This window comes from Nematolebias whitei, chromosome 10 (assembly GCF_014905685.2).
Source record: "Nematolebias whitei isolate Nwh7 chromosome 10, NemWhi1, whole genome shotgun sequence".
Lineage (NCBI taxonomy): Eukaryota > Metazoa > Chordata > Actinopteri > Cyprinodontiformes > Rivulidae > Nematolebias > Nematolebias whitei.
Genome location: NC_056507.1, coordinates 36,090,971 through 36,113,588, shown reverse-complemented (window position 1 = coordinate 36,113,588; position 22,618 = coordinate 36,090,971). Strand labels below are relative to the sequence as shown.

The 22,618-nt window shown below is 39.7% G+C and overlaps 1 protein-coding gene across 1 annotated transcript in view; it reads left to right on the top strand.

Moving 5' to 3' along the window:
* Nucleotides 1-22,618, top strand: part of LOC119416498 (A disintegrin and metalloproteinase with thrombospondin motifs 20) — a 147,889-nt gene that overhangs the window by 68,010 nt on the left and 57,261 nt on the right. Inside the window, exons 13-22 of the mRNA XM_037683732.1 lie at nt 7,956-8,101; nt 8,313-8,494; nt 10,792-10,928; nt 11,265-11,382; nt 15,945-16,040; nt 18,848-19,014; nt 19,115-19,244; nt 19,672-19,798; nt 19,886-20,096; nt 20,343-20,507. Of these exons, the coding sequence (XP_037539660.1) occupies nt 7,956-8,101; nt 8,313-8,494; nt 10,792-10,928; nt 11,265-11,382; nt 15,945-16,040; nt 18,848-19,014; nt 19,115-19,244; nt 19,672-19,798; nt 19,886-20,096; nt 20,343-20,507 (1,479 nt within the window). The remainder of the gene's footprint in view (nt 1-7,955; nt 8,102-8,312; nt 8,495-10,791; nt 10,929-11,264; nt 11,383-15,944; nt 16,041-18,847; nt 19,015-19,114; nt 19,245-19,671; nt 19,799-19,885; nt 20,097-20,342; nt 20,508-22,618) is intronic.

The following is a 22,618-nucleotide window of genomic DNA, read 5'->3' as shown; positions in this document are numbered from 1 at the left end:
TAATGGTCATTTTTTTCTAATAAGCAAAGTTTTGAAGTATTAGTAGCTGAGAGTTACTTTGAGCTCTACAGACTGAATGAGATCTTTGTTTCTATGGTAGCAACTGTTTGAGTTAACTCTGTATCTATTTGCAACATTTCCCATGAGTCACTGGACAGGTTTTAACACAACTTTCTGAAAATAATTATTGGATGTGCACATTCAAATGTTTATTTTCGAGTAAGTTTGATACAAGGAGGCTGCCACAGTTAATCAACCATATCAAACACAAAAATGGCTACAGTGGAGTCAAGGAAGGCTTTTAAGTGTCATATACACAAAAATCTAAATAAAAAATTACTTACGAACACAAGTTTATTTATTTTTGTATTTGTTTATTCGTTCATTCATTCATAATGAGGCAAAGTATCACCTTTTTTTTTTACTTCATTGCATTTTGAAGCTCCATCCATCCATCATCTTTACCTGCTCCTTCCTTTTTGGGTCACGTGGGGGGGGGGGGGGGGGTCACTGGTGTCCCTATCCAGCATTCACTGTAATAGAGGCAGGGAATACCTGGACAGGTCTCCAGTCCATCACAGGACCACACAGAGACAAACAACCATTCACTCTCTCACTCACACCTAGAGACAATTTAGAGTTACCAATCAGCCTAACATGCATGTTTTTGGTCTGTGGGAGGAAACCAGAGGACTTGGAGATAACCCACGCATGCACGGAGAGAACATGCAAACTCCACCCAAAAAGGCCCCTTGCTGGGATTTGAACCAGAGACCTTCTTGCTGAGAGGCAACAGTTCTACCAACTGTGCATCCAGTTTGATGGTGCTCATGAGGCCATGACTGCCTCAAACGAGTTGGCGAGGGAGAGAGCGGACTTCAGAAACCATCTGAGCACCATCAAACTGGTTGACCCACTATGTGAAGGTATTTACAAGACTGAGTTTGATGCGGCTCCTTGAACTGATGAAATGTTTTGATGAAACATTAAACATTTCAATAAAAATAAACCATCCAGAGGACCTGACTTATCTTTGTTGGATAACTTGAAATGGTTTTCATTGGTTTTAAAACAGTTGATTCCTGCTCCAAAGGATTTAAACTACTTTTGTGAATTCCAATCGATACAGAAAATGATTACATTTTGCAGATAAAATACACCAGATATCTTAAAACATTGAAGTTGATTTCTGAAGACAACTGCTACCCATTTTCTTTAGACATATGTCTATCACAACAGTTTTGTTGATAATGTTGTTCAGTTCCAGTTTGGACAACTTTTTCAGTATCATCATTTACTACTTAACTTAGCATTAAATTTAATCAAATATGTTTTAATTAATAATAAAAAAAATGGCAATGTACTACAATTTAAACACAATACATTTACAAAACAGATAAAACCAAATCAGCAAAAATGTCATGATTTAGTACGGTAGTGTAGAGGAACATATATCTGTGATATGTTATCCATAAATTAAACGGATTCTTTCATTTTTCTGGACTGAATAATATTGTGCATTGAAATTAATTAAACGTAACGTGAGGCGTTAATTTTCTTTGACCCATCAAATGAATGCGGTCATTTATTAACAGAATCAAAGTTTAACATCACACATTTACATTAATTTGGCAAATTGATTTCAACAACAACATAATTAATTAGCAAGCTTTCAGAGACCATACGGCCATGGTATCCGGGTTCAAGCTTTACAACAGACATTTCTGAAAATATCTGGATTAATTACTAGCAATATAGAAGAGTTTTAAAGATGGAAATGAAGTTTAAGTTGAGAGAGATGGGTGAGGGAATTTGTCTGTTATAACCAGAACAACACGCTCCTTTGGACCAGCTTAACCAACGGTACACTTTGCGGTTGAAGATCGACTCGTTTACCTTTGCAGACGATAGTTCGGCCTCGGCGTAGAGTTCTCTTCAAACGCTCTCCAGCGTCTCCGTAAGGATAGTAGGGAACCGTTCGGAGTCGTGAGATCATCCCAGAACAGACATTTCATAGTTCCTCTGAACTTCTCTCGTCCAGCTTAGTTGCAGTTGTTCTCCAACATTCTGCATTCCAGCATTCTGAACTCTGCTGCTCTCGGATCTAACTCACAGCATTCTCTCAACGTTCTTCTCCCCTGAACTAGGAAGTGTTAAACCTTTTAAAGAGGTCACTTCCGGTTCATTTGAGAACTTCCTGATTGGTCGATTGACCAAACAGGGGTGTGTTTTAGTGATGTAAGAGGTTATTAAAAGTCAAGGGAAAAAGATTAGATTGTTTAAGAACAGACAGAAGATTGTTATGAAGAACCCAGACTTCGTGGAGTCAATTCTCTAATATCTTTCTGTAAAAGTTAAACATGACATTTCTTTTCCAGTAAACTTGCAGTTGACCGAAACTTGACCTTTGACCAACTTACACAACTTGCTCATTTCAGACAGAAGATCAAGAAATTGAATCATTACTCTGTAACACATTCTAACTTGATTTCTACTTCGAATGAGGATTAAAAAATCATTAACTGTTTCACAGTTGATTTAAAATGAGTAGTTCACTTCAACATTTAAAAATGGTTTGAACTAAACACACTTTTGATTATCACGACATTTGTAAAATAGTAATGATAATAAAAAAGAGAGTGTTCTTTCAATTGATCAGTGCAGGACACTTAGAAAGTCTCTGGATGAACTTAATCTTGTGTTTCTGGACTCAAATCAATGAAATACAGTTCAAGTCCCAGGAAGGCCCCCAAGGCCAGATTTGACCTGAGGCTTAGTTCACTACAGTAGTTGTAAAGTAAAATAACAGTTCTAAAATAAATTAAAAGAAATGAAATACAATGACTTAAAAAACACGTTCTTTTTTTAGAACTAAAATTAAATAAAACATTTATTTGATGAATATTTATCTTAATGGAATAAGAGTTGAAGTATGAATAAATGAACGGCTGAGTTGATTGATTTCACACTTCTAGGTTCAGTATCACTTTGTGCATGTGGTATCAATGTTCAACTGACTTGATAAGTTTAAATCAAGTTAAAATAAACATTTGACATTTCCTTTAGTGATGCTTTTAAAAAAAAATCTATTGAGATTTGTTTCACTACTTAATGGAAACTTGAATTTGCATAAATTTATCTGAAATGTATCTGTTGAAATGGAATAAGTTCTCATATCACGGGAATTTAACAATTTGAACATCGATCTAAATAAAACAAACAAACATAATGGTGGAAAAAAAATAGAGGGTCAATCAATCAATCAGTCTAACTTTATTGTTCATAACATTCCATGAGATGGAGATTTATCTTTGACATCTGGCTCATACATACAAAACAACGCATGTTAAAAATGTCATAAAAATTTTAAAAGCTTTGCCAACCCAATTAAAACCAATTCTAAAATACACGATACATTAAAAACATTAAAACATCCCAGCAGACATCAGTTTGTCATGTGAGGCTACATTTTAAAAGGACCCTGTTAAGGACACTCACAGTAGATGGAACAAATTACTTTTTGCACCCATTTTTCTTTACCAGAGGAACCACCAGTCTTCTGCTAGATGTTACCAACCCGAATAATGGTTGCAGTGGATGAGTTGGATCATTGTAAACCTGGATTTCCTTTTTTCTAGAGTCTGACTGTACAGGTCTGTAGGTTGCATTTGTTGATGACCAATAATTTTCAATTCAATTCAGTTTATTTATATAGCGCCAAATCACAACAAAGTTGTCTCAGGGCACTTTACAGGAACATTCACATACATAAAAGCCAATTAGTAAAGTTCTGTATCTAAGGAATCCAGCAGACATCTTGGCTTCGTTGCAGTCTCCCATCCTGAGCAAGCACAGTGGCAACAGTGGAAAGGAAAAACTCACTTTTAAAAGGAAGAAACCTCCAGCAGAACCAGGCTCAGGACAAGTGGCCATCTGTTTTGACCGGCTGGTTTGAGAGGACAGGAAGGAGAGACAGACAAACATAGAATGGTAGGTCCAGGTATAGGTCCAGGTGTATCTGAAAGACAAAAAAACACATGTTAAGGATAGAAAAAATAATTACAAATACAAAACAGGTTGAGCAGAGTAAGTAAAGACAGTAGTAGAGTGAAAATTGTGGTCAGTTTGTCCTCCAGCAGTCTAAGCCTATAGCAGCATAACTAAGAGACAGCTCAGGAAACCCAAGCCGACCCTAACTATAGGATTTAGCAAAAATGAAAGTCTTAAGCCTAGTTTTAAAACTGAATAATGTGTCAGCCTCACGGACAGAGATTGGAAGTTGGTTCCACAAGAGAGGAGCCTGATAACTGAAAAATCTGCCTCCCATTCTGTTTTTGTAAATTCTAGGAACCACAAGTAAACCTGCAGCCTGAGAGTGAAGTGCTCTGTTAGGAAAATATAGAACAATAATATCTGTAATATAAGATGGAGCCAGGTTGTTGAGAGCTTTGTAGGTTAGAAGTGAGATTTTGAATTCCATTCTGGACTTGACAGGGAGCCAATGGAGAGAAACTAAAACTGGAGAGATATGATCTCTCCTACTAACTCCAGTTAAGACTCTGGCAGCAGCATTTTGGATCAACTGAAGACGTTTTAAAGAAGTATTTGGACACCCAGATAATAAACCATTGCAATAGTCCAGTCTAGACATGACAAATGTAGAGGAACATATATCTGTGATATATTATCCATAAATTAAACGGATTCATTCATTTTTCTGGACTGAATAATATCGTGCATTGAAATTAATTAAATGTAACGTGAGGCGTTAATTTTCTTTGACCCATCAAATGAATGCGGTCATTTATTAACAGAATCAAAGTTTAACATCACACATTTACATTAATTTGGCAAATTGATTTCAACAACAACATAATTAATTAGCAAGCTTTACAGTCAAGAAAACCATACGGCCATGATTTTCCTGTTTCACAACTGACATTTCTGAAAATATCTGGAATGATTACTGGCAAGATAGAAGGGTTTAAAGATGGGTGATGAAGGAGTTAAAATTGAGAGAGAAGATGGATGAGGGGTTGTTATGTGTCGGTATCAGAACGGCACGCTCCGTTAAGATCCCAGCTTCCTCCTCGGTACACTTAGGTGGTGTAAATCGACTCTTTACCTGTAGCAGGTGTCTCCACTGGTACGGAGTTCCATTTAATGCACCCTTTCAGCGTCTCCGTAGGAACAGCTGTGAATCGTCCGAAGTAGTGACGGTATTCCGTCCGACACAGGTTCACCTCTCAGTTGGGCTCACATGAGTTGTGAGTCCGTCAGAGTTCCACTCAGATGTGGAAGATTTTATAATTCCCACGAGACTCGGAAGAACTCCGGATCATGTCTGAACCTCCTGTACTCTCCAGCACTTCTTCCATTCGGTTTGCTCTCCGAACTGAACTGCTCTCCCACCGCACTCGACTGCACTCGACTGGTTCGAACTAGGAAGTGCCGACATTTAAAGAGTTCTATTTCCGGTTCATTTGGGAAGTTCCTGATTGGTCGATCGACCAAACAGGGGTGTGTTTTAGTGATGTAAGAGGTTATTAAAAGTCAGAAAAACAGAAAAATTGTTTTGGAACGGACAGAAGATGTTTTTGAGACAGACGAGAGAAATGTTTAGGCGAGTTGGGGAAAACAGGTGCCAGCTTCTCTATTTACGTCTGAGAGGATATAAAAACATGACAGTTCGTTCCAACAACTTGTCTTCGACCTTTGACCGACATCACAACTTACACTTGCTCATTCCAGACAGGAAATCAGAAAATGCATGAATTACTCCGTAACACATTCTAACTTGATTTCTACTTTGAATGAGGATTAAAAATCACTAATACTGTTTCACAGTTGATTTAAAATGAGTAGTTCACTTCAACATTTAAAAATGGTTTGAACTAAACACACTTTGATTATCAAGAAATTTGTAAGATAGTAATGATAATAAAAGAGAGTGTTCTTTCAATTGATCAGTGCAGGACACACTTAGAAAGTCTCTGGGTGGACTTAATCTTGTGTTTCTGGACTCAAATCAATGAAATACAGTTCTTGTCCCAGGAAGGCCCTCAAGGCCAGATTTGACCTGAGGCTTAGTTCACTACACAAATGCATGGACCAGTTTTTCTGCATCATTTTTAGATAAGATGTTTCTAATTTTAGTGATATTACGCAGGTGGAAGAAGGCAGTTCTTGTAACGTTTTTAATGTGGGGGATAAAAGATGTCCTGATCAAAAAGAACACCAAGATTTTTAACATTAGAGCAGGAGGACAGATTAATGCCATCTAAGGAGAGAGAAAGATTGAAAAATTAATTCCTAAGGTGCTCAGGTCCATAACCCAAAACCTCAGCCTTGTCTGTGTTCAAAAGGAGAAAATTAAGGGTCATCCAGGTTATGTCTTTAAGGCATGCTTGTAGTCTAAGTAGCTGATTGGATTCATTGGGTTTAATGGACAAATATAATTGTGTGTCATCAGCATACCAATGAAAATTTATCCCATGCTGTTTAATAACTTTACCTAATGGAAGCATATATAAAGTAAAGAGTAGTGGCCCAAGCCCTGAGCCCTGAGGAACTCCATGACTAACTTTGGGATTTGGGACAACTCATTCCTGTCTCTGGCTAGGAGATTCCCATACCATGAGAGAATATTAAAGGAAACAGCACTTACAACCAGTGACCTGTACACCAACTGCAAAGTATTTTTTCTTGCATTAAAGCTCCTTAGTGTATACAGAAGGTGGAGACGCTGTCTGGCTTTTTTGTAAATACAGTCAGTGTTGGGCTCTAAGGTCAACTTGTGATCAATTATTGTTCTGAGGTATTTAAATTTGGTCACCTGCTCTACTTCCTGCCCTTTTATAACAGATCTGAATATAGGTCTGGTTCTGGCTGCTTCCCATCTACCTCCCAAACAAAGCTCCTTGGTTTTACTGACATTAAGGTCCAGAAAACTGTCATCAAACCAGGCAGAGAACTGATCTATGAGCTGGAAGTAGGACTGGCTACTGGTGTCTTTCAGACCAGCAACTAGAGCCATATCATCAGCATACTTAATTAATGTGATCCACAAATATCATCCTCTAAGTTTTGTTCCAAACAGAAGCCTGGATATGTCAGAACATAAAGAGCTGAGAAGGAGAGGGGGCTCTTGAAGTCAAGCCAGTAATGAAGTTTGTTCCTCTTGTTATCACAATTCTAGAATTTCCTTATCGTGGTGCCACTGCTCACCGGGCCTGTGTGCCCAGCCGGCGGGCTGCGTACCCAGACAGTCCCTGTCTTGTCCTGCATTCTTTCAGTCAATAAGACCCTCTGAGATCTTAGTCACCAAGAAGGGGATTTGGTTACACACAAAGGGAAATGTGCCTGTTGGAAATTGCTTACGAGAGCAGGGTTAGCGCTTCCCAGCAAGACTTTAAAACAGTTTTTACAGTTTAAGCCAAAGCTAGTTTAAAATATATTAGCCAGTTTTGTTGTGTGTTTGTGAAATCATGATTTATTTAGCATTCATTTAGCTTAAATAGCTTTTTGCAGATTGTTGTTTAGTATTAAAAAAAAAAAATTCTTAAATACTTCGAGTTTTGGTACAATATTTTTACTAATAAATTATTCATATGCCATTGCATCAAAATTGTGTCTGACCTAAAGAAATATGCTGTAAATTATTTCACTTTTTTTGTGAAGGCTTATTTTCTATTATGTCCCCTGTTCTCTATTTTTGTCTTCATCTGCATTTGCGTGACAGTTGTCTCTGGTCAGCTGGAGCATCTGGACATGTTTCCTCCAGATAAACAACAGCTAAAATAGGACTTGATATAAACTCACTTGTACTAAACAATACAGTTGGCAAAGAACGTCACCCCCACCTGTGCTTGGTACCACTTTTACTTGTACTGTAGCTCAAGAGTCACATTTATTGTTATTTACCACAATCTGCATGTGTTTGTTTGTACATGCAGTATTGCAAACACGGGATGTGTGTAAATAAGGAGTTAGACACACAGCCAGTCAATGGACATTGGGGACCATGGGGACCCTACAGTATTTGCTCCAGGTCCTGTGGTGGAGGAACAAGGAGCACCAGCAGAGACTGCAACAAGCCTGAGTAAGAAAAAAACAAACAAACTTAAAATCAAAGCGTGTTTATGAGCTTTAATTTAAGAGAGCACAATCAGACCTGAAGAAGAGCTGAAGACAAATTAATACAAAAATCAATTAGGAAAAATATGTTTATTTGTTTTATGCATGCAGTGTTGTGTATTTAGAACAGCCTAATGTGTGTGGTCTTTTGTGTCTTGCATCTTTTCTTACACCAGGCCCAGAAATGGTGGTAAGTTCTGCGTGGGTCGTCGGATGAAGTTCCGCTCTTGCAACACTGAGCCATGCCCACGAGAAAGGAAGGATTTCCGTGAAGAGCAGTGCTCTCAGTTTGATGGCAAACACTTCAATATTAATGGTCTACCTCCAACCGTCCGCTGGGTCCCCAAGTACAGCGGCAGTGAGTCCACTCACGCATGTAGATTTGATGTCTAGTTGTCACAATTTAGGTGGTTTTATGTTTGATTAAATGGTTATCCTGTTTGTATTTTTTAGTTTCATCTGTTTCAGCCTGCTCTCAGTATGTTCCATTATCGTTTTATTCTCTGATGTTCCATGCATCCATCCATCAATTTTTTTACACACTTCTTCCTTTTTGGGTCACAGGGGTCACTGGTGCCTATATCCAGCAGCCACTGTGTGCGAGGTGGGGGACACCTTGGACAGGTCTCCAGTCCATCACAGGGACACATAGAGACAAACGAGACAAACAACCATTCACTCTCTCACACCTAGGGACAATTTAGAGTTACCAATCAGTCTAACATGCATGTTTTTGGTCTGTGGGAGGAAACTGGAGTACCCAGAGAAAATCATTCATGCATATGAGGTGAACATGCAAACTCTGCAGACAAAGACCCCGGTTAAGTTATGAACCTGCAAAGATTCTGCTGTGAGGCGACAGCTAACCAACGGCCGCAGTCACTAATAATCTCTAATCCTTATTAATCCTGTGGCAAAGGTTTATACATATCACCCAAAAGGGATTGTTAAATTTAAAAATGCCTGAATATTAGTCAAATAAATTGTGTTTATAAATGGCACAAGTATGCAAAAAGTTTTTCTAAGGCTGAAAAAAACATCAACCTCAACACAACCTAGCCACTTGTGGCAACTGTTTTTTTTTTTTTTTTTTAATATTTAAAATTTTAGATCTAGTACTTATAATATATACTCACTGACAAAACAGTTAAGCATCCCAAGTCATTGGTCAAGTTTGGATGGGCTCCAACAGTGATGGGTATGCAAATGATTCAGTTTGAAAAATGACGCGCGTTCTGAACTTGAACAAGAACAAGAACGCAAAAATGAATGGCATCACAAATAATATGGTGTTTTTAGTCAGTGTCTGATAGTGAGTCAAAGCAGTGAGTGAATGTCTGCACATACAATGGATGCCTTGTGGATGCATTAGACAGCATTACCAACACTTGGAGTTTAATAGGGGTCACATTATGTGTTTGCATAAGTGTGGGAACACATCACACCTGAGATACACCCAGGCAGAGCAGTGGGCAGCCATGTAGGCGCCCGGGGAGCAGTTAGGGATTGGATGTCTTGCTCAAGGACACCACAACATATGGGCATGGCGAGGAGTTGAACCTGTGACATACTGGGCCCAAGTTGGCTTCCCAACCTCTTCACCACAGCCTCCCCACTTTATGGAGCCCAATGAATAAACTAGTGGGTATGAGAGATCACCCTTACATGTTGTGAATGTTCCAGTCACTAAAGACAGATCACACTAAAGAAGAAGGGTCACATTTTGTGCCAAGTATTACACAACCTCATGACATCTGTGCCTGCTATACAGACACAAGTACTGGAGTCTTCACAACACCTTGCATCATCCTGCGCTACTTTTCTGTGATTGGATCAGCTGGACTTTGAGTGTACCATCTCATACATAGGAAAGCATCAACACTAGTGTATGGTCTGCATGGGCAGGGATGAATTTCTTGGATTTGCATTACCACAAATGATGGCAATGAAGGAAGACGGCCAACCCTTCCAACCTTGTGTGCTGCCAACTGTTTTCCATTTGATTTGATATTGTTCTCATTACAGCAATCACAGTCATGTGACTTAGACATGTACCGTTTCATTTCATTTTCACTATTCTACAGGGGTGCTTAACATTTGTTATCAGTGACAGAATGATAATTTCTTGCAGAAGAGTTTAGTACTCCTTTTAGTGACTGCAACACTGCGATTCTACTTATTGCTATATCTGCCTCACAAGATGTGAGTAAATCTTTAGTTGACAAAGAACAGCACTGTTAAAGCTATATGACACCCTGCCACCCCCATCTCCTCAGGCAGATTTTAAACTTCACACAGCTGTAGCTTGACTTCAGCTGAGATAGATAGCCAACCCACAAGATTAGCATCTGGCAAATTGACTGCAAATGATTCATTTGTTTAATTGATGCTATATAAGCAAACAAGCCAAGCCTGGATGGTGTATGCTGTCAGACACAAAGTGATTTTCATTCAAACACTGGACAAAAATTTGGCAAAGCACTCAGTTGGAATTTTGAAAAAATGTATATGTGTTATTAATAAATTTATGAGCTGCCATAAAAGACACATCATCATCAATTCTTTCTTTTGTAATCACTCAGAATGTGTATTTGCCCAATTTTATCTGTTTAATTAGCTTATTGTTTCCATTTTTTGTTTTTACTCTATTCACAGTTCTAATGAAGGATCGCTGTAAGCTCTTTTGCCGGGTTGCTGGCACCATGGCTTACTATCAGTTGAAGGACCGAGTCATCGACGGCACTCCCTGTGGTCCAGATACTTATGACATTTGCGTTCAAGGCCTCTGCAGGGTATACCTTCATGTTTATTCATCCTCTGCTGAACACTGTGCAAACACAGTCTTCAGCACAGTAAACCTTCACTTACTTTCACGTTGTTATACCACAAAACCTTCCATGTACTAATTGGTTTGCAAATGCATTCTATCTATTTTTACTTGATTAGATGAAGGCCATTTTTAGTGAAGGGTTTGTAGTTGTAGACCGGTTCTGTGCAAAGTTAAAGGGACAAATTTGTAGGTCAAACATTTACAAAAGCATTCCCACTAATCTTTTTTAAGTGCTCTGTGTTGTACAAAAATTCTCAAAAATCTCAGATTTATATCTTCTTCTCATGTGGCTTTCCAGCAAGCAGGTTGCGATCACGTGCTTAACTCCAAGGCAAGGAATGACAAGTGTGGAGTCTGTGGTGGGGACAACTCCTCATGTAAAACTCTGGCAGGGACCTTCAATGATGCTCAGTATGGTGAGTCCCACTACTCACAATGTGTGTCTACTATTAGCTGATTGTGTTGCTTTTAAATACACACTATGCCAGTGGCTTTGACAGACAAATGCAAGAAGTGCCAAGATAGACATTCAAGTAGTCACAAAGTGGACATAATAAGCCACATCATCGTGCTAGACACTGACTTTAATATATATATATTATTTTAAACTTATGTCATGTATAATTGTGTTTAAATTGTTGCTGTTTAAAGTATTTAAACATACAAAGCTTTATTTTTAGATGTGACTCATTCCATTTTGGAAACAAATGGAGAAAATGCAGAAAGTTTATTTGTTTGAAAGCTTTAGAAACGGATAGAACTAAAAGCAATCTAACTGAGTCTTTTCTTTTTCTCAAACCTGTCATTGTCCTTTTGAGCTCTCCTGGCTAATGCAGTGTTTCAGTGAGCGCCAACTGCTGATTGCATTCAATCCTTTAAGTCTGAGCAACAACACAGCAGAAGCTTTAGTGTAAAAAGCTTTGGGTGTGACTTGCCTTTTGTTTGCTCTCAGTTCTACGCCAAGTGTTTGCATCTCTATCCATTAGCTTTCTTTCTGCACTCTTGGCTGTTGGGTTGGGGAGTTTGTATTGTATTGAATCAAAGTAGGTGCTTACATCAGCCCTGGAAATCTGGCTTAAACTTCAGAAGGGGAAAACTAGTGGGAGTGTAGCCCAGGCAGGATATCCCTCTGTTCCTGACTCTGAGCTTGTCTTTATCGTGTTCACTCCTTTGTTCTTTTGGTTTTATAATCCTTTATGTCTTGCTTTTTGTCTATACATGGCTTTGTTATTCTTTAAGATTAGTTCTTTATCCCACTTGAGAAACTCATGTTCACAAGTGGAATCTGTCATGTAATTCTTCTTCTTCTTTTGGCTTTTCCTTCTTCAAGGGTCGCCACAGCGAGTCATCCTTCTCCATCTCACTCTGTCCTCTGCATCCTATCCACTCCGTCTACCTCCATGTCAGCATGACGGCTCAGTGGTTAGCACTGTTGCCTCACAGCAAGAAAGTCCTGGGTTCAATCCCCGGTTGGACTTGGGGTCTTTCTGTGTGGAGTTTGCATGTTCTTCTCGTGCTTGCATGGGTTTTCTTCAGGTACTCCGGCTTCCTCCCACAGGCCAAAAACATGCATGTTAGTCTGCCTTCAGGCCCTGGCCTCCCTTGCAAAGAGATCTGTGATCTCAATGGTATTTGCCTGGTTAAATAAAGGTAAATAAATGTCCTCTCTAACTGCATCCTTATATCTTCTCTTTGGTCTTACTCTTTGTCTTGTTCCAGGCAGTTGCATTTCTAACATCCTTCAACCAATATACCTACTGCCCCTCCTTTGGAAATATCCAAACCATCTCAATTTGGCTTCTCTAACTTTATCTCCCAGTTGTTCATCCTGTGCTGTACCTCTGATGATCTCATTCCTAATCTTGTCCATCCTTGTTACTCCTAAGGAGAACCTCAACATCTTAATTTCTGCAACTTCCAGTTCTGTCTCCTGGCTTTTTGTCCATGTCTCTGTCTCCAGACTATAAAACATAGCTGGTCTCACCACTTTCTTGTAAACTTTTCTTTTTACGTTTGCTGACACACTTTTGTCACAAATCACTCCTGAAACTTTTCTCCATCCTGCTTGGACTCTCTTTTTCACCTTTTACCACACTCCCCATTTTCCTGGACAGTGGACCCGAAGTTCTTGAAGTCATGCAACTTTGTGGCCTCTGCTCCTTGGAGCCTCACTGTTCCACCGGCGTCCCTCTCATCCACACACATACTCTGTCTTACTACAGTTGACTTTCATTTCTCTTCTTTCAAGTGCATACCTCCACCTCTACAAGTTCTCTTCACACAAAGCATCTGCCTTCATTCTCTGCATCATGTCAGTCAGCTGTCATTGCCTTTGCCTGTCATTGTCCCCACATAGATAGTTACAACCCTCAGTCCTACATTCTTCTTGACTTTCCTCTTCTCCCTGTGTCTCCTGACATGTTTCTCTCCTTGTAGTCTTTAACTAACAGTAGCACAATTTCCGCCGGCACCCTGTTTGTCAACAGTACTGGTGGCGGTCGTTGTTAACCCGGGCCTTGACCGATCTGGTATGGTTTTGCTTTGATGAACTTGCATTCTAGTTTTGGCAAAAGTGTTTTACGTCGGATGCCCTTTCTGACAGCCATAACCATTTACCCTGGCTTGGGGCCGGCACAAAAGATTCACTGGTTTGTGTTCCCTAGTGGCTGGTTTGCAATATACCATCTAATAGTTAAAATTATATTAATGTATTTTCTAAAGGGTTTTCACAGTTGTTCAGGACTTTTAGGTCAGAGCTTGACAACGTCATCTTTAAATCAAGTTTTAAGGATTTAGAGATTCAAGAATTAACATGCCCTGACTAAGACTCTACACCAACTTTTTTTACTAATTGAATATCATCATGTTTTAGTTCAAACTTGAAAAAAACTTTATTGCGTTTAAACCACATAGTTACATAAATTGTTAAAAGCAGTTTTGCAACTATGTATAAGTTGCATCATTTTAGGAAGTAGAGGCATGTTTGAGATGAACCCCAGCAGCACTCTATGAGAACATATGGTTGATGTGTTACCGCACTGCGCTGTACTTACTGTACATTCTTGGGTTCTTTGTGGTGTGGGGATTGTGTGTGCGGTCTGTTGCTAAGCTGGTGGATCTTAGAGGCTATTAGTGGCTTATTGAGACCATGTTGACTGAGGGAAATGCATCATTGATGGTCTGTAACTTTAATTCAATTCAGTGTTTGATTCGCTATCGTTTCCCTTGTGATTGTTGGAGCAAATTTAATTCTACACTTCAAATTACTAATAAAAAACACCAAGAAAGGCTGGAAGACATGTTGGTGTTTGATTGCATCGGAGGGAGCAAATAAATCTTTCAAACAAGTGTTTATGAATATAAAATTAAATTAAAAAATCTGTTTCACACTGAAACAGAAAATTTCTTGACGCAGGTCAGTTATATACAGTACATACTGTAGGTAATATGGACAAACTAACACTAACAGGTAGAGGAGTTGAGTGTTTGACATCATGTACTTTCATGGAATAATTGTGGAGCTGTAATTGACTATATGTCATTGGTATGGTGGATCTCCAAGATTTTGAATGTGTGTGAATAAAAAGTCTACATAGCTGATGAGAGTTAGAAATGTAAACCATGTGCTGCCCCCGAGTGGCTTAAGGTGTTAGTTTAGGTGTCTGATTTCATCAAATTAAGTTGGATCAATTTTTTATTTTAAACAGTTAGGGGTAGGGTCAGGGTTAGGATTAGGTGATGAGCAACTATGGTGTTAGTCAACATCACCCCAGTACCAATCAGACTTAATTAAAAAAAAATTATAGTTACACCACAGGCCGCACAGTGGCACAACTGGTAGAGCTGCTGCCTCTCTGCGAGCAGGTTACCCTGGTTCATGACAAAGGTAGTAAAGACAGCCCAGTGATTTAATCTGTTGAAATGAGTATTAAGTAGGCCGAGTATTCGCAGCTAACAGTCACATAAACAAACACCAGCAACATATGCTGGTATACACAACTGAATCTGAGATGCAGGATGGCATAATGCTGAATGTGTTGAGAAAGTGTAATTAACATAACTAGTCTTTACTATATCAATTTATGAAAGTTGTGAATTATTACCTAAAAAATATTTCTGTACAAAACAGCTGTTTTTGTGTGTGTGTGTGTGGTTTTTTTTTTGCAGTTTGTGTGCAAACAACAGCTGCATAGCATTACTCCAACATGACCGTTTACTAGGGTGCAATGAAAAAACTGCACATAACATTTTGACCACTGCTACAAAATGGCTTAATCACACTATCTAACACAGAAGTTTTTAGGTTCAATAACAAATTTCTCTCACAATGTGAATTTCAGACTTCCTTTTCAATTGACCTTACTGATCGTATTTCCATCCATCCATCCATTTTCTTTACCCGGTTATTCCATTTTTGGGTCACGGGGGTCGCTGGTGCCCATGTCCAGCAATCACTGTGCGAGGGGCGGGGTACACCCTGGACGGGTCGCAAGTCCACCGATCATATTTTTTAAAGTTAAATTTAATCTGACACCTGTCGAGTCCTTATGCTTATATTTTGGTTGTCACAGTACAGCTCTTTACTCAGTCGCTTATTTTTCATGATAATTTCTATCAGTTTATCATGGAACAACGGCACCAGTGCCACAATTACTGGCCAAAAGGAAGGTCCTGGAATAATTACATATCCTTTCATGGTCAGGCCTGTGAGACTGAAACAAGGCCTCCTGCAGGTTATTTGAGACGGCTTGAGCTTTTTCATATTTTTTCCAAGAGTGACATTTAACTCCCAAGTGGATGGAGCCAGACTTTCCTGTCTGGAGTTCTGTGGAGCATAGTGAAGCTATTATGAAAATCATGGCTGGATTCATTCATTGCTCTTACTTCTACATTATTCCCTTGTGTGACTTCAAATATGTGTTCAGTCTCTTACACTTTTTGTGCTGTTTGTTTCTTTGTGGGGATTTTTATCCTCTAGGTTACAATGTAGTTGTGCGAATCCCAGCTGGAGCCACCAACATTGATATCAAACAGGTCAGCTACTCTGGAAAACCAGAAGATGACAACTACCTTGGTGAGTGCGCTTTGTGAATATGTCACATATTTGACTTAAAATAATGTTAAAGGATTGCAATCCATATGAACAAAACATTTACATTATATCTCTTTAGTTGGAATTCACAAACCCCATTGTCTTCAACTTTTATAAATTAATTGGTGACCTGGATCTATAGAGACTGGAACTATTACAAGAGGAATTGGAGCAACGGTAAAAAACTGGTGTAAAACATCATTGTCATTTTGAAATGATGGAAAAATTTTGTTTACATGAAGTTTACAGTACATGACAGAAATAGAGGGAGTGCATTTGGGTTGCCTGGGAAAGCAAATGGAGTGTCAAGACTGAGAAAGATAAATGAGGCAGCAATAAGTGCTAATTACAGTCAGGTGGAGCTCAGGCTGTATGAAAGCAGATCTAGGAGTGTTGGGTTAGGTGGGTCTGTGTGTTTGCATATGTGTTTGTGTTAAAGTAAGAGGTGAATAGAAACAGAGAAAAGGGGAAAACTCTGCCTGGAGGAGGTGATAGTTCAAGTCAGGTTTGAAATGTTAAAAAAAAAAGAAAATTCTGAGAACACATCTGGCAGATCCTCATCTGCACACTGCTATTAGGGGGTCCACACTTGTATTTGCAACACGCTGCCAATTTAGTCATTTGAGGTAGAACATTACATAGTACATTCTGTTTTTAAGATAATCCAGCCCACTCATGACAAAAACGGAGATAATGTTGTTGAAGTGCCAGAGTTTTGAGCACGCTTCCTTTGGATCCTGTGAATGGTTTAAAATAATATGTGGAGGATGCACCTACTCAAACCTGTCATTCCTGTCAGAAAAAAAAGTGAGGATTAATCAATTCTAAGAGTAAATATGAAACAAAGCACTGAGAACAGTCTGCACACAGCCTGCAGAGCTGGGATGTTCTCAAGAACTGCCTCTCAGCCACAAAACTTTTGTCAGCTGCTGAGTGGGCTATGAAACTGTTTACAAATCTGTAAATAACATAATTACTTCCTACTTTGGCTTCTCTCATGTGAGTTCACATGCAACATTGTTCTGTTTTTCTTTAATAATTTTTACTCATCCTCCCTAAGGAGAACTTTTCTTATTATGAACTGCAATGTCATTTTTTGGTTGGAAATAGACTTTAAACTTCTGCTTTGCATCAGGCTGAAGAAACGTTTCAGCTGATCACGTTTCTTGTGTGTGTGCAAAGTTTTATCAAGAGACAAAATCATGTACATTCTTTTTGTTTAAACACACAGATTAGAATTAGTTGCATGTAATTCAAAACTCCAGAACTGACCACAGAGAAGGGTGGATGTTTGTTTAGTTTTTTTTTTTTTCTTTAAGTAAAGATTTGCTTGTATTTGCAATTAGCACAAAGCTGAGGTTGAACTCCAAATAGGTACAATTTAGTGCCCAAATCATTTTGTTTTACCTCATCGTATAGTGTAAGATTTGCAAAACATACATACATTTATTCCTGAGTGGCCACAAAAAAAAGAATAGGCAGCAATTCACTTCATGCTAAAAATGCTAGCTACATTAGTTTTTCTTTTTTTTCATTTACGGCCTCGGCACAACACACCAGTTTGTACTTTGACCAAGGGCGTCAGAAACATCCGTAATGTGGGGGGGGCACAATTATTTGTGTGTATGTGAACGCGTGTGCGCGTGCATGCGTAGAAGTGTACACTAATGTACAAAAAAGCAACATTTTACCTAGATTTCCTTTAATTCCACACATTTAAAACATGTTTCTCACCAAGTTTGTGTAAATTCATCTGTGGGTTTTAAAGACATTTTAACTTTAATACAGAGCGTCAGGTCGGCACTATTTGTGTTTATAGAGACATAAAAAACATCACCACTAAACTTTTTTACTTGTGTTCAACACTACTCAACTAAATGATGTTTCTCATGAAGCTTGAGGACAATAAGGTGTGAGGGTTTTAAAGACATTTCAACTTTAATGCACCTGAACACACAGCGTCTCTTACACCTGCAGCATCTTACAGCGTCACAGTTAATGCTAAGCTAACATGCTACAGACGTAGTGCTGCACTCAAGCATCCCCCTAACATGAATATATGTTGATGATCAACCCCCTGGTCAACCACTGCCCGCACTAAGCTGCTAAACTGGCGAGTGAGCAACACAGAGGTGTCTCCATCTCCTGCACCTGTGTGCATTTTCTGCCGAAGCAGGAGACTCAGCAGCGGCGGCCTGCACAGTTTCTGCTCTGTGTGTAGAGGTGGAGGTAACCAGGAAAACCTGGAGTGGAGTTTTAGTAACTTGAGTATTCTCCTATTAATCAAGTGGAATGGATTTGTTCACGAAGAAAGAGAAACTGCACCGCCTGAGTGGGGTGGGGGGTTTTGGGGGGTCCAAATGAATTTTTTTTTATGTGGGGGGTACTTGTCCCCTTCACATATAATGGTTGCGACGCCTATGACCTTGATACTATGCTGCTTAATAGAGAGGTCCTTAAAATCACAAGTAGTATTTTTGTAGGTATTCTAAAATGTTGACAATATTTTATTTTGCAATATATTTCTGAAATCTGAAAATCTACTTAAAGATGTCACTTTTCCTTTTCCACACTTCGTGTTTTTCAAACACTATGCAATACATGTAAATTTTTACTATTTAAATTATCACTCAGTATTTTATTAATCTGGACACAAAAATATATCACTAATACTTGTGCATGGACAATTAGGTGAAGATAACAAATACAAAACATTACATTTCACCTGAAATGAAAACTGTTAATAATGCCAGCTTTAGATGTTCTTGACTGTCTGTTTCTTATTTCAGCATTGTCTGACAGCCAGTCTAACTTCCTTCTGAATGGGAACTTTGTTGTGGCCATGTTCAAAAGAGAAATCACTTTCAACGGAACCATCATTGAGTACAGTGGCTCAGACACAAAAGTAGAGCGCATTAACTGCACCGAGCGCATTGAAGAAGAGCTCATTCTACAGGTACTGACAGTTTTATTTTCATTTAGCCACTTTGTGGCATGAGTTTAATCCCCCAGTCTAAATATATATTGTCTCTCTGTGGGCATCATTGTTTCTGTAGGTTCTGTGTGTGGGAAACCTTTATAACCCAGATGTGCGTTACTCCTTTAACATACCCATTGAGGAGCACAGGGAGAAGTTTGTGTGGGACCCCTCGGGCTCCTGGCTTGAGTGCAATCGTATCTGCCAAGGTAAGATGTTGGCCTGCCTTCTAAAGCTCCTCACACAAAGAATGAAGTATATTACTCTTTTCCTTGGCTCATTATCTCACAAATGCCAATAATTGTCCAAGTGGAAAAAAAAAAAGTAATTATCTAGTGCCAAAGATCATGGTTACCTCTAATATAAAGTGTAAAAGTTCATAGTCAAAATGGGAAATTTCATTTGAACGGCAGTCTTACCAATGATCTTTTTGAGCATCTCAGTACATATGTAACCTTATATTTGTTAAAACCATAAATTTCAAAAGTTCAACGATCATCAACCATTATCTCTCTCCAGACTAGCCCATGAAACTCCTGACTTGTTAAACTTGTTTAACTTGATGAAATGTAACATTTGAACAAGGGACGTGTCGAACACCATCTGAATCCATCTTACTTTGTATCCTGTGTCTAGGGGAGCGAAGACGCAAGGCAGTATGTGTTCGTGAAAGCGATCACCTAGAAGTGTCGGACCAACGTTGTGAACATTTACCTCGTCCTGCTGCTGTTACTGAGCCCTGCAACACCGACTGTGAAGTCAGGTGGGGGTTATTGCACAAGGACATACAATTGTACCAACAAAACACACTCCAGCAGCGTGCACCCATCTCAACTCTCTTCTCCAACAGGTGGCATGTTGCTGGAAGGAGTGAGTGTTCAGCTAAGTGTGGTCCCGGCTACCACAGCCTGGATGTTCAGTGTATGAAGTACAACCTGATGAAGAGACAGAGTGAGCGGGTGGAGACTAGCGCCTGCTCAGGCATCGCCAAACCTCAAACTAGAGAGCCATGCCATGGAGACTGTCTGCTCAAGAGCTGGCAGTACAGTGCCTGGTCACAGGTACTTTCAGCACAAGGGAACCAGACAGAATGCAGTTAAAAAAAAATACGTTTTAGAGCTTTATCTAAAATCTACTCATGCTCTAAAATATATTTAAACAATTTATTTGCAAATGCCTTTGTGTTTACAGTTTAAACACCTGAAGTTTATTATTTTTGATTTTTTGGGAACTTACAAACCTTGTAATGAGTAATTGCAATCATTTAGTATTTCCGGGCTTGAAGACGCTGTGTATGTTTTGGACAGTGCTCTAAGACGTGTGGCCGTGGGAGTCGGAGCAGAGAGTCCTACTGTATGAACAATCTGGGCCGGCGCCTGGTGGACAGAGACTGCAGTGAATACCAGAGGGTGGTCACTGAGACCTGCAACGAGCAGCCCTGTCCCAACTGGAGTGTTAGTGAGTGGAGCGAGGTGGGCCCTCACACACATACACACACACACACACACACAAGTTTGTGTTTCTGTCTTTACAGTAGAGTTGCATTCAGGCCCAAAAAAATCGGACCTGACTCAGCCCCAGCTCGTAGCCATCATTTCCAAACCACAACCGACCGGACAAATTAACAGTAATTACAGGTCCGAACCTGAAAAAAAAAACCTCAACATTTTACATTAAGCTTTGACTGCTTATATAGTTGTTAATGGTTGGCAGACACAGATGGCTGAGAAAAGGGGGCAGAAGATCAGAGCTGAGGAGGTGTTTGTCCTTTCATGACCATCAAAGCACATTAAATCCCTGCTTCTGCTGCATTCTGCATTATTCAGACACAGATCCTGCTCTGTCATGTCTGCTTTGGGATCTCACCTGTTTGGGTCGTCGGCTGCGTGCGTCTGCTGAGTGCAGCGGCTGAATGAACGTTCATTTGGGCTGATCGCTGGCAGTAGTCCATCTGAAACTTCACTGAACTTTATTTTACCTCTTTCAAGGCCGGTCAGCGCACGGTCAAATGGCCGTGTGCAGCTGGTGAATGTATGGCAAGCTGACGCAATCAAAAGCCAGACACCGACCTGGCCCGCACATTACGCACACTATTATGGCCCGGCCAGGCCCTAATCAGGTTAGAAATGATAGCTCTACTTTACAGGGACTTTGCATTCACTTCCATTCATTTTTCATTAATTTCTATAACCTAACACTGACCCTTACACAAAACCTAACCATTACCAGTACATCCCTAACCATAAACCTAACCCATCCTCAATTCATACCTTAGTCCTAAACCTGACCCCTAACCCACCAACAAAACTTGAACCTTATAGGGACCAGGCTTTGGTCCTCACAATTAAGAATGTGTTCAAAAATGGTTCTCACAACTGTGGTCTAAACAATTATCAAAGTGTATGACTCTTTAAAAAGGAATTATCTAAATTGTATGAAGTCAGCCCTTCAAAATGATCAAAAATTGAACCTCCAGCATTTCTCAAAATAATTCCAATCATATCATCCACAGCCCGTAACGTCTGAGTTTTACATTGTTTTATAGCAGTTTTGCTCCAACCATGAAAATATTGATATGCACAATGTGATATCATGAAATGTTGGCACTTTAAATGTGTGCATTAAATGATTCTCGGCCACTACCACATCAAATTTTTTCTTAATATCGGTACAATTGACTGAGTTATAGCAATATTTGTGTTTTCTCAGGTCAGTTGTCAGTTATGCTGATTGGGGTTGACTTCCAAAGCTAAATAGTTGTAGATAAACTTCTAGTGATTACTTTTTGACAATTTTATTAAAACCTGCCTTGTGATTCATGAGATATTTTGCTAACAGTGTTGCCTTCAATAATTTTTGACAGTCTCAAACAAAAGTCTTGTGCAATTAGTTAAAGCACCAGCTATGTGTTGTGGATAACCTTCAGCTACTACCACACCACATCTTAACTCAGTATTTATTAACCTTTATTTAACCAGGTAAATACCACTGAGTGTTAGGATTTGTGTCAGGAGCGAACCCAGAGTGCAGAACAGGGACTCAACTCGGCAGATATACAAAAATAGGCTTTTAATGATGAATGAAAAGTACAAAATAAACGAGCTGACGGGGCAGCAAAACTTACATAAGCAAGGAAGGAGGCACGGGGAACTCAGGAGACACGGGGGACTCGAGGGACCAGGAAGACAAGGAGAGACTCAGGAGACCCAAGGAAGCGTACCCAACGAAGACGACCCGACGAAGAACAAGACAGAATAGGATGACTTAAATACAGGGAGAAGACGAGACATGATGACAAACAGCTGGGACGAGACACAGGTGGCAACAATGGAAACTAATGAGGGAGCACGAGGGAAACAGACACACCGGGCCACAGAAAAGTAACATCCTTACAGTATCCCCCCCCCCAAGGACGCCTCCAGGCGTCCCCAAAAGACCCCCCTCCCGAAGGTTTAGGGTGGGTGGAGGGTGGCACTGCAAGGGTGGAGGGCCCGAGGAAAACACGAGGACCAGAGAAAGGACACGAGGGACCAGAGAAGGGACACGAGGGGCCAGAGAAAATACACGAGGGATCACAAAGAAC